At 43.8% G+C, this 13,468-nt stretch overlaps 1 protein-coding gene and 1 pseudogene across 1 annotated transcript; both read left to right on the plus strand.

Annotated features, from left to right (window-relative positions):
* Positions 1-7,833: 7,833 nt before the first annotated feature.
* LOC129355265 (C-type natriuretic peptide 2-like) lies at positions 7,834-8,706 on the plus strand. Its single transcript, XM_055024788.1, is given in 4 exon segments — positions 7,834-7,919; positions 8,143-8,342; positions 8,345-8,610; positions 8,651-8,706. Coding segments are annotated over 3 exon segments (360 nt in total). The 3' UTR covers positions 8,419-8,610; positions 8,651-8,706.
* LOC129355266 (stress-associated endoplasmic reticulum protein 1-like) lies at positions 8,554-13,451 on the plus strand (annotated as a pseudogene).
* The last annotated feature ends 17 nt before the right edge of the window (positions 13,452-13,468 follow it).

Below are 13,468 nucleotides of genomic sequence, written 5' to 3' on the forward strand. Positions count from 1 at the left end.
TATTTGAGTCATTGCTTCATTACTGATGGTCCCCAGGCTGCCCCCTGCTGGACGGTTCAGGAACATCATTCAGATGAGCTCCTGATTTCAGCCTGATGGGAAACACACACACACATCTACACACACACACACACTCTCACACACATACACACACACATACACACACTCACACACACACTCTCACACACACACATACATCTACACACACACACATACATCTACACACACACACACACACACATCTACACACACACACACTCACTCACACACACACACTACACACACACACACACACACTACACACACACACACACACACATCTACACACACACACACACACATCTACACACACACACACACTCCGCTCTGTGACGTCAATTCTGATTGGCTGAGGAGTTTGTGCAGCAGGCAGCTTGTTGCCTAGTGATGACCAGCAGCGATGATGATGATGATGATGAGGAGGAGGAGGAAGAGTTTGATCTGCTCCAGAACCTTTACTGGACCCTGGACCGCTCCAGGCCCGGCCCAGACCCTCAGCATGGTTCATGCTGACCCTGTGTGCTGGTCGGTTTATCTGGCCCGGTTCTGATCCGGTCCTGCCACAGGAACCATCAGAACCAGCAGCAGGTTCTGGCCGGGTTCTGATGGACGACCTGCTGCCCTCTGAGAGAGAGAGTGTGTGTGTGTGTGTATGTCTGTATGTGTGTGTGTGAGTGTGTGTGTGTGTGAGTGTGTGTGTGAGTGTGTGTGTGTGTGTGTGAGTGTGTGTGTGTGTGTGTGAGTGTTTTATGTGGACCTGATGACGTCAGAGTCTGAATAGGGGGCGGAGCTTCGTCTGACAGGATAAAGGTGATGGGGTCATAAACTCTGAGGCTCCGCCCCTTTCACACAATACTTCCTGACAACAACATGGTCTCCCTGGCAACAGTTTAAGGAAAGGTCAGGGGTCACAGTGCCGTAGAGAGGAGTGATGTCAGAGAGATCGGCGATCTGATTGGCTGAGAAGGCGAGGAAGATGATGATTGTTCATGGGACGCCTGAGGTCAAAGGTCAGAGGTCAGGTTGGTTCCTCAGAGCATCAGGGTCTCCAGCCTTGAGCTTCGTCCCTCAGCACCATGCTGCCTCCACCTGAAGGATTCCCTCCAGGTGGAGTCGGCCCAAAATGGTTCTGACCCGGCACAGATGGTTCTGGACCTTCATGGACATGGATTCGTCTCTGTGTCTCTGACTGGACCCGTCACTGACCCGGTGTGTGTGTGTGTGAGAGAGAGACAGCGTTGCCGGGCCGACGCCATGAAGGCCTGGGCGACCCAAACAATGTGTGACATCACAGCGACATCACGGCGCCGAGTCGTATAAAAACAAACTCTGAGGTTGTTCTGCAGACCCGGCCGGGCTTCAGAATCAGAATCAGAACCAGGACCAGAACCAGGACCAGGACCAGAACCAGAATCAGAACCAGGACCAGGATCAGGATCTGCCTCTTTGGACCCGACCGCCAGCAGAACCTTCTGGACCTGCAGGAAGTAAGTTCTCTGAACCCAAAATGTAAATTGTAACAATAATAAAATCTTTAGTTGATCCAGTTTTGTGATTTAATAATAAAAAGAGAAAAAATGAATTGAACTATAAAAACTAATTTTAGTCTTTAATGAACAAAAACTGATATAATCGGGTTTATGATGTCATCATAGTTAATAAATTATAATAACTTCTGCAGTGAATCTTGCAGTGATGTGGAATAAAACTGATGGTTTGTCATTTCTAAATAATAGAATTGAACACAATTATTATAATAGTTTAAATAATTTGACCTGTTATGTTAATGAGATGTAATTAAATAAAGCATTGTGGTTTTTTCTAAACCTTTAATATTTTTCAGCAGTAAAACTAAATATTTTCTGGCTCCACAATGAAATGAATTCAGGATCATTTGTTAGTAAAGATTCTCCAGGAGTCACGTGATGCAGCCTCTGCAGGCGGACGTGTCGGTCAGCTCCTGGTAGTCTTCGGCGGCAATGGTTTTACACTAGCAGCTATATTGCTCCAGTTATAGAATTTATTCTTGAAACAGTGGAATACTTGAACCTGACTAATTAGTACCGAAACTTAGATTGTTTTTGGAAGTTTTTCACTGGCTTAAGAGAGAGGCCTCTGACGCGGGAAGATGGCGGCGGATCAAGACAAACCAACATTGAAATCCCTGATGAAGGCTATCCGTGAATCAAAAGAAGAGCTCACTGGGCATATAAATCAAAAAATAGATTATATCCAACAATCGCTAACAAAAGTAGAACAGTCATTGTCAAGGCTGGTGAACAGGGGCAGGAAATGGAGACCAGAGTTGGAGCTAACGAAGACAACCTAGCTGATATCTGATACTCAAAATGGAGAAGGAAATAACTTTCCTGAAAGAAAAAGCGGATGACTTGGAAAACCGGAGCAGGAGATCAAATGTCAAAATTATAAACATCCCAGAAAGATCCGAAGGTACTGACATGGTTGGTTACATGGAACGGCTAATCCCGCGGCTTCTCGGGGAGGAACACTTCCCAACCCCGGTTACCATCGAGAGGGCACACCGCCTGGGGAGAGCGACCGACCGGACCAGACCTATCCTGGTTAAGTTCCTGAACTTCAGGGATAAAGACAAAGTGCTCCGCGCGGCCAGGGACAAGGGGACAAGGGGACAGTGCTGTTGGATAATAATCGAGTCTCATTTTACCCGGATTACAGCATCGAGGTGCAACGCAAAATGCTCGCTTTCAGCGAGGTGAAGAAAAAACTACGAGAGAAAAATATTGAATACGCCACCCGCTACCCTGCCAAGCTGAGGATCAGACATGGAGGAGGATTTAAGCTTTTTTCAGCCCCATCAGAGGTGGAGACCTTCCTGACCTCTGTTCAGGACGAAGGATAGATCATAACAGGCACCATGACTATTAACGGTAAAACAACATTACATAAAAAAAACCATAATTTCTGACTTTCCTTCAAATGTTAATCCATCTCATGTAGCAGTGGATGCACCTCGGCCTATTAAATTATAGGTGAGTTAAGTAGATTTTGTTAAATATAGTTAATTTTGGTTCCTGAGCGTTTTTCTTCTGGAGCAATCATGTTCTTTTTTGGAAAAATTGTTTTCTGCCGAAGATACTACAAATGTATAGAAGCGGAGTTTATCCCACTCTTTGTTTTTGTTTTTTTTTTTTGGTTAATGGGGGTTAAAGTGTGGGTTTTCTCTTTTTATTCTTTCTTTTGGGGTTTAGGGGACACTCTCTCTATGGCGTTTACCACGTTAATGTTGAAAACTGTAAGTTCATGGTAAAAGATCAGAGATCTCTTTATTTTGTCCAAGTTATGTACATCCCATGTTACCTATTCAGAATATTTTCTTTATATTACTTAAAATGAATAAGACAGGACTACTAAATTGTGTTCGTTAAATGTTAGAGGGATTAACAATCCTATTAAAAGGAAGAAAGTCCTAACATACTTTAAGAAACTAAGCACAGACGTCGCCTTTATCCAAGAGACCCATCTTACTGATATAGAACATTTAAAGTTGCGCAGGGATTGGGTTGGTCAGGTATTTTATTCCTCTTTTTCATCTAAAGCTAGAGGTGTAGCCTTACTTATCAATAAAAATCTCAGATTTCGATTAAATCATATGGATAATGACAGATCTGGCAGATTAATTTTAGTAGATTGTGTCATAAATACAAATAGGGTAATACTTGTATCCTTATGTGGCCCAAACTTTGACAATCCAGAATTTTTAACGATTTAATTCTAAAACTGGCAGCGATTGAAGCGCCATGTATTCTGGGCGGGGACTATAACCTGGTTCTAAATCCATCAATGGATCGCTCCTCTCCTAAACGTGTTACACTATCCAGATCTGCGGTGGTTCTGACCCAGGGCATGAAAGAATTAGGATTGGGGACGTATGGCGCTTACATAATCCTACCGGTAAAGATTATTCATACTATTCCAACGTCCACAACACTTATTCAAGAATTGACATGTTTTTGATCTCACACCCACTTTTGTCACAAATTAAATCCTGTTCTTACTTAGCTGCTACGATTTCAGACCATAATCCCATACAAATGAAGCTAGAACTACACCAACCAGTTTTCTCTTCTCCTAGATGGAGATTTAGAGAATATCTTCTTAGAGACCCTGAATTTGTCACTTTTATGAATACCAGAATTGATATATATTTGGAAGTAAATTTAAATACCTCCTCACATTCAAATATGGGAAGCGCTCAAGGCTTATATGAGAGGGCACATTATTTCATATGTCTCATATAAAAACAAACAAAAAGGGAGCAGCTTTCTCAATTAGAAAAAGATATAAGGAGTTTGGAGATTGATCATTCAAGAACAAAGCGCCCAGAATTACTTAATGTTTTAAAACAAACGGATTTTATATGACAACCTGTGTACAAGTAAAGCTGAGGCAGCAATGGCTAGAACAAGATATCATTACTACGAATTCGGCAATAAGACAAGCAAACTCCTGGCGTGGCAAATAAAAAAGGATAGTGAAAGATATATTCAGAGTATTAACACAGATGATGGTAGACATTTAGAAAATACAAAAGACATTAATTTGGAATTTAAAAAATATTACCAATTGTTATATAAACCTGAGCTTCACAAAGACAGTGTAGATATAAAACAATTTTTGAATCATTTACATTTACCCCAGATTAATACAGCTGACAAAGACATACTAGATGGTGAAGTAAGTGAGGAGGAAGTTCACCTTGCTGTTAAATCATTACAAAATAATAAAGCCCCAGGACCAGACGGCTTTCCAATTGAATTTTTTAAAACCTTTTCAAACAAATTATTAACTCCCCTTACAAATATGATCAAGGAGCATTCCAAAAGACAACACTTCCTCAATCGTTAGAACTTGCAACAATAACATTACTTCCCAAACCTGGAAAAGACGTACAAAAGTGCAGCAACTATAGACCTCTGAGCCTTCTCAATTCTGACTATAAAATCTTGTCTAAAATAATAGCGTCTCGACTGGAGAAAATAATCCCAAAAATTATCCATGCAGATCAAACAGGTTTTGTTAAGAATCGACAGGAGCAGACAATATCCGGAGGTTACTTCATGTTATTGATATCACTAAAAGACAGAGACACCCCCTGGTGATTCTCTCTATGGGAGCTGAGAAGGCGTTCGACAGAATTGAACCTGATTTTCTTCTTGAGACCATGAGAACCATGAATTTTGGTGAAACCTTTATTGGATACGTGAGAACACTCTTTAATGGCCCTAGATCACAGATTCTGACTAATGGGGTTCTGTCGGACGCCTTCTCGCTCTTTCGCGGCTGTAGACAGGGCTGCCCAAGCTCTCCTAGCTTGTTTTCTATTGCTATAGAACCATTAGCGATAGCTATCCGATCTGATTTATCTATTACAGGTATAAAAATAGGTACAGAAGAACATAAAATTGCACTATATGCGGATGATTTGTTAGTATTTATATCTCAACCGTCTAAATCCTTACCATCTTTACTGACATGCCTGGAGACATACAGTGCAGTTTCCGGTTACAAAATCAATTACTCCAAGAGTGAAGCGTTTTCCACTTAATATGACAGAACAGGAGACACAACTACTGCCTGGCTCATTTAAATGGAGTATGGATGGTTTTACATACCTTGGCATTAATATTAGTTCTTCGCATGACCAAATTTACAGAAGGAATTACATCTCATTATTTAATAAAACCAAAGCAGAACTGGAACGATGGATAGATCTCCCATTATCCTTGATTGGTAGAGTTAACTCAATTAAAATGTCTATATTACCTAAATTTATTCATTTATTCCAATGTATCCCCCTAAAAGTCCCAATGACATTTTTCAAAGATTTGGATAAAGCAATATCTCTATTTTTATGTCAAAAGAAGGTCCCAAGAGTTAAGCTTCTTACTTTACAAGCTCCCTAAGCTAAAGGAGGATTAAATCTTCCAAATTTTAGAGTGTATTATCTGGCTTCCCAGTTCCGTACTCTATGGATGTGGACCCATTCAAATGGTAACAATGTAAGGTGGGTCTCAATAGAACAACAAGAATTGAAATCCAGATCATTGTCAATCATCCCTTTCTTGAGCTCAAAAAAGCAACTGTCTACAATTACATCAAATCCTTTAATCTTAGCTACCCACAATGCATGGTTACAGCTACATACCTTCTTGCACCTAAACATACAATTACTGGTTAACACTCCACTTAAAGATAACCCCAGCATTCCCCAACCTATAGCGGATGGTATATTACAAACATGGGTCAGAAAAGGCATTAGATCAGTCGGTGATCTTTATACCAATAATGTCTTTGCCAGCTTCGATCAATTATCTGAATCCTATGACTTGCATAGACACAGTTTATTCAAATATTTGCAGATCAGACACTGGATTAAGAGTCAATCATTAGAAATATTTCCAGATAAACCAGAGGAAACTCTGCTTGAATCATGTTTACTGGATCCAAAACGTATTACTACAAAAGGGCTTATTTCTTGTCTTTATAGAATGGTTCTTGCCTCATCACCAACTTATAACAAGTACTCGACAAATCGAAATGGGAATCTGACTTAAACTGCAACTATGATGATAAAAACTGGAGCGAATTACTAAACTCATCTCAAACAGTATTAATATCAACAAAACACAGGCAAATTCAATTTAACATTTTACATCGTACATATTATACTCCATATAGGTTGAATAAACTGAATGCCAATATCACTAACAGATGTCATAGGTGTAAGACGTCTGTAGGCGATCTTCTTCATATGCTCTGGAATTGTGTACACTTGCAAACCTACTGGAATAATGTAATACTGATAACATCAACAGTTTGTGGGCTTCCTCTAGATCCTGACCCAGGATTTGGATACTTGGAGATATTAGTCCTTGAAATTGAATTTTTGCAAGAAATACTTTGTTTTGTTAACGTCATCCGCAGCAAAAAATGTATACTTAAAAATTGGAAAAACTATGGAGCCTCCAAACAAGAAGCATTGGATCAACGAACTGTTTGTCATACTGCACTCCTGAAAACATTCTCCACTCCATACGTGGGACATTGGCGAAGTTTGACCAGATATGGACTCCCTTCCTGGACATCCTAACTAGATTGGACCTGAGAGACTGATCTGTATTGATTTTTACTGTCTTGTTTCGATCTTTCTAATATTTTTGTTGTATTCTTTTCTTTTAACTCTGGCCTTTCAAAAAATGAGTAGTGCCAAATGTAATACTGCTATATGTGTTGCTGCATGGAGAGAGTGGGGGGGGTGGAGGTGGGGGGTTTATTTAAAGATAAGAAAAAATGTTGTACATTAGATGTGGATTTTGTTGGATATGCATCCTGAATAAATATATATATACAAAAAAAAAGATTCTCCAGGAAATATTAATTGATTCATTTCAAACTGAAAATATAATTTAATCTGAATTGTTTTCCTGATCTGGAAGGCCGACAGGAAGTAGAGGAGCATCACTTCCTGTTCAGGATGTCAGTGAAACTGGAGCCATGTTTAAAGACTGGTGGAGTTTTTCTGTCTCAGTATTAATGTTATATTAATATTAATTATTAATATTAATTATTCATATTAATCTCCAGTTTCGCTGAATGTTTGTGACGAATTAAAATGTTTATTTTAAATTCATAATAAATAACTCAGAAAGTTTCTTTAATAATCTAATAAAACTCATCCAGTTTCTGTTTTTGATAACAAACAGAAAAATATTTTATTTTTCAGGTTTTAATTTAGTTTTGTCTGTAAACCAGATGGCCGCCGTCTCTGCTCTGGTGGGCCTCCTGCTCCTGGTTTCCGTGGAAACGGGGCCTTCACCTCTGAACCAGCAGCAGCAGGTGAGTCCTACATCCTGTGTCCTACATCCTGTGTCCTACATCCTGTCTCCTTAATCCTGTGTCTTTCATCCTGTCTCCTTCATCCTGTCTCCTTCATCCTGTCTCCTACATCCTGTCTCCTACATCCTGTCTCCTACATCCTGTCTCCTTCATCCTGTCTCCATCTTGTCTCTGCCAGCCGATTGGTCGGTCAGGTCATGTGACTGACGTTACTTGTGTGTCCAGGTTTCTCTCTCTGTTCGGCTCTCGCCTCGCCTCCCTCATCGAGGCCACGCCCCCGCCTGATGACATCACAGATGGCTCCGCCTCCTCGCCGCTGCTGCTGAGTCGCCACGGTAACGTGAGCGGATCAGCCAGCAGACAGGAAGTGGTTCCCCGCCTCTTCCTGGACTTCCTGCGGCGGCGGGCGAAGACGAGGAGGCGAGCCACACGGCGGGAGGAAGAGGATGCTTCGGGATGAAGCTGGACCGCATCGGCTCCATCAGCGGCCTGGGCTGCTAGAGACGGTCACCGTGGAAACGCCGCTGCCGCTCACTGCTGAAAGACGACCCTGCATGACCTCTGACCTCCAGGCGGAGATTTCATGCTGGACGATACTAACCAGAGCTGGCTGAGCTCAGGACGATGCTAACGCGAATGACCTTTGACCCGCCGGCTGCCTGCAGCCAGCAGAGACGTGTGTGTGACCTGCAGGTGTGTGTAGGTGTGTGTAGGTGTGTGTAGGTGTGTGTAGGTGTGTGTAGGTGTGTGTGTGACGAAGTATTAAACTGAACCTGATCTCTGCCTCATGATACCATCTGTTCAGTTCTGTTCGGTTCTGTTTGGTTCTGTTCGGTTCTGTTCTGTGACACCAGTCCCTCCTGCATTGAATCAGGCCCACAGCATCATGCTGCCACCACCACACTGCATGTCCAGGATGGTCATCATGTCCACCTGCTGTCAGGTTCTGGTTTGTGAGGAAATGAGATGAACGGATCTAGAAATGATTTCTGGTGGGAAGTGAATCCAGACTGACTGGTTAATCTCACAGTAATGATCTCATATGATTAAACTAATAAGAGTTTTTATCATCAGTCTCTGACATAAATGACAATAATTATAAATATCAGAGACGCTGGAAGGAGAAATTATATAGTTATACTTTATATCAATCTAATATTGGAAAAGTCACTAAATAACTAGTTATTAATAACACTGAATTAATTTCATGATTCATTCAGTCCAGAACCAGAACCAGTTTCTGGGTCACCTACTGAAAAAGCGATTCTAACCCAGACCTCTGAAAAGGTTCTGATCCAACTGTACAATCAGAACCATGATGCCTTCATGGTTCCGGGTGGTTTCAGGTGGATCCTGGTTCCGCCTGAAGGATCCAGAATGATTTGAGCTCAGTTTAGATTCATTCTGTCCCTCAGGGTGACTAGATTAGGTCCAAATGTGGGAAGGGTTTAATGACATGCGTTTATTTCATTCCGGTGAAATGGACGCAGTTCCTCTCCTGCCACCAGGGGGCAGAAGAGACCCTGCGGCGCGCCGACCAGGGTCACGTGACCGGGTCAGTTCCTGTGAGTTCAGTTAGCACCAGCTAACAGCTAGCGCCGATTCCTCGGAGGTTACCTACGGAGGGGAACCGGACCAGACAGAGCCGCCGTTCACCAGTCCCGCCCCACAGCCTCCAGCCTGCGCTGCTGTTCTCTCTGACCAGGCTCTGACCCGGTTCTGGCCCGGTTCCGACCCGCTCCTGCGAGGCTCCGGTAGTTACGGTGGAAGATGTCTGCGTTCAGCGGATGAAGGTGGCCAACGAGCGGCACAGCAAGACGATCACACGCGGGGACACGTCCAGAAAACCTCGGTGGTTCCGACAGGAGTAATGACTGCTATCATACTGGACCTGGCTGGGAATGGAGCGGAAACACGTCCATATATGGTGCGTGGCTCCGCTCGGCAGTCAGCGGGGTGACAGCAGGAAGTGACCAGACTCCTCACAACCTTTAGGACTTTAGATGCTTTTCCTCTTTAATCAGAACCAGAACCTGTAGAAAACATGGATTAAAACTGGTAATCTCAGTGGACCGGTCCCAGGTTCGGTTCGGCTTACAGTTCGGGGTTCTGCTCTTTGTCTATCGAAGCTAATTTAAACTTTAGATAACTGCAGCAGGTTGTAAACTGGATCCATGGAGCCACCGCCTCCTCCATGGTGGATCCCCAGGAAGTTTGTTGATGTTCCCGGTCAGGAAGTACAGATGTTCTGGCTCCAGTGGACCCGGTCAGGAGGTTCAAATGTTCTGGCTCCAGTGGACCCGGTCAGGAGGTTCAAATGTTCTGGGTCCAGTGGACCCGGTCAGGATTAGATGTTCTGGGTCCAGTGGACCCGGTCAGGAGAAATGGTTCTGAGAGAGCCCACAGCATCACTCCACCTCCATGTTCCTGATGACGGGTCGGGTTCACCTTCATCATGGTCCAGTTTGAGGCTCTGGTCCCGGTAATAAACTAAATCTGATTAGCTTGGATTAGCATGATGCTAATATTAGCATGATTAGCATGTGAATATTAATAGCAGCAGTTCCCCTCTGGGCTGTGGGGAGGATGCTAGCTTCGCTTGAGGCTTCTGATTCCATCAGCTGGTTTCTGGATGACAGGAAGTGAAGCTGCTGAGTTTTATGGCAGCATTAAAGCTGCAGGAGGACGTGAAAATAAACCATAGTATTGGTGATTATTGGTAATAGTGATGAACCCAACCCGGGCCCCGGGTTGGGTTCATCACCTGGAAACAAGTTGGGAACCGCCTGGATGTACTGACTATAGATTGTTCTCCTCTGGAAATGGTTCAGGCCATGTTCTGGACCCAGGTGGTACCAGGTGGACCCATGTGATACCAGGTGGAACCATGTGATACCAGGTGGACCCAGGTGGTACCAGGCCTCAGCAGGAAGTGGAGCGTTGAGGCTCTGCGGTTCTCATGCTGCCTGCTTTGCGTTGCAGAGGCCGGTGAACGAGGAAAAGTCTCCAGTGGGTCCCTGGCTGCTGGCGCTCTTCGTCTTCGTGGTTTGTGGATCAGGTGAGTTTCCTCTGCAGAACCGTGACCTTTGGTGACCCAGTGAGGTGGGTTAGCATGCTAGCATTGCTAATCAAGAAGCTCCGCCTGACCCGATTGGGCCGTCTGTCGGACCTGTAGACGCTGGCCGGTTCTGGTTCTGTTTAATCTGAGCTTGGACCAGGCGGGATGGGCCGGTTCTGGTGTTACTCCTCTGGTGGTCGGTCCAAACCCAACTGCAAAATATACATATGTAAAAATGAAGTTTGCGTCAAAGTTTGTGTAAATACAGAAAGACTTTGGTTGCAGCAGCAACAAACTTTATCTGTGAAGAATATCAAAGAGTCAAAAGTCACCAACATCCACTGAAACATGACAACATTCAGTTATTTAGACCAGGAAGCATCAAACCCGACAAGTTTCATGATTTTAATACTTTATTTTTGAAACGATGAAACTGAACCACATTTATCCTCAGTCAAGAAGCTAACGCTAAAGCTAACAGCTCCGTTGTAAATCATCCTGCTTCCCAGTTTTTGTCTCATAAAGATTTACTGGTCCATGAAATGACTCTATAGGGTTTGATTATGTTAAGGTGATCAGGTATAAACACCTGATCACCTTAACATGCTACTGATACACCTGAGATATTGATCGGCATCAAGGTGAGCCGATACCTGAGGATCTGTGGCTCTGATGGAGAACATGGAGCCATTGATCATATTGATCTGCTGGTGTATTGGCATTTACATGAATCCAGCAGAAACCATCAAAACCTCCCACTGCTTCCCTCTCAGGTTCTGGATTCGGTTCTGTATGCTTTAAAGTTCTGCAGAACTCCCAGGACCAGTTAGACCAGTAGAACCTCAGTCTACTGGGCCCGTTGCCCTGGTTATGACTAGTTATCTCCACTCAGGAGGCAGAAACCGCCGCAGTGAGGAGAAACAGGAAGTAACAAAATCTCACAGTCACTTATCTTCACACTGAGACAGGAAGTAGAACAGGAAGCTGCTCTTCCTCTTCCTCACCGCCTCCAGTATCTGGACCAGAACCTCCGGTATCTGGACCAGAACCTCGGGTACCTGGACCAGAACCTCCGGTACCTGGACCAGAACCTCCGGTATCTGGACCAGAACCTCCGGTATCTGGACCAGAACCTCCGGTATCTGGACCAGAACCTCCGGTATCTGGACCAGAACCTCCGGTATCTGGACCAGAACCTCCGGTATCTGGACCAGAACCTTCAACAGGGTCAGACTTCCTGCTTCTGCTCTCCTCCTGCTAACATCCAACTCTCTGTGTCTTTCAGCCATCTTCCAGATCATCCAGAGCATCCGACAGGGCATGTGATGACCTCTGACCCCAGAGCCAAGCCTGCCTTCATCACCCCGTCCTACACACACACACACACACACACACACACACACACACACACACACACACACACACACACACACACACACACAGGTGCTTCTGGCTTTGTGGGGATTAAGTTATTGGTCCCCATAAACCTGAACTCTGAAGTCTGATCTGGACACTGGGTCACCGTGAAGACGAGTCCTTACCGTGAAGACGAGTCCCCATCGTGAAGACGAGTCCCACCGTGAAGCTGTGGCCCAGATGGTGACGTGTCTCCAGACGTTTCCCCTGATCTGAGACTTGTCCTCACAGTGAAGAAGCAATCCAGTTGTAGAGACATGTCCTCAGTGTTAGGACTTGTGTCCACAGCTGTCCTGCTGATGTGTCCTCGTATCCCTGATTGTCCTCATGTTGCTGAGTTAGAGCCCAAGTCCCTACGAAGGCAGAAAGACCAGAATACACACTCACACACACATGTTCCTGTGGAGTTAGCTAATTTCTCTTCCTTCTGTTACTACAGAATATTGTTTTTTATTATTATTATTATCATTTTCTGCACTGCTGCTGGTGATGAACAGATGGAGTTACTGGTATCTGATGAAGTCTTAACTGTTTCCTTCCTGTCCAGCTGCCTGCTACTGATTTAAAGGATTCTGTTGTTTCTGAACACGGTGAAGCTTTGATTGGTCCCTCAGAGTTCAGAGTCACCGTCAGTAATAATTATTTAAAGATATTTATGAAGAGTCTGCAGTCGACCCATCCCTGAAAGCCATAACGCTGATGTTTCAGCAGAAGATTTGAAAAACAGGGCCAATTGTTTACCGCTCTCTAAGCTGTGACTATTAACACTTCCTCTGTATTTCACAATAAAACCACAGAACGCTCTATATGCTGGTATAATGTGACTCAGCCATAACACAAGCTGATTGCAGGGTGATTTGGTTTCCCTGGCTATAAGCAGGATTTCTCTTTAATGCAATGGAAACAGCATCTTTAGCTCCGCCTCCTTCTCTGATCTGGAGGAAGTGAATTTTACTGTAAAACTGATGACAACAAGCTCCCTGCTGCAGCTGTTTATGTCTCCCCTGCTGGAGGATTTCTCCACTTTTTTACAAAATAAAACTTCAGATATTTTTCTCTATACGTCTCATCTTTCAT

The sequence above is a fragment of the Poeciliopsis prolifica genome, unplaced genomic scaffold, assembly GCF_027474105.1.
Source record: "Poeciliopsis prolifica strain line A6 unplaced genomic scaffold, Auburn_PproV2 SCAFFOLD128, whole genome shotgun sequence".
In the NCBI taxonomy this organism is placed as follows: Eukaryota; Metazoa; Chordata; class Actinopteri; order Cyprinodontiformes; family Poeciliidae; genus Poeciliopsis; species Poeciliopsis prolifica.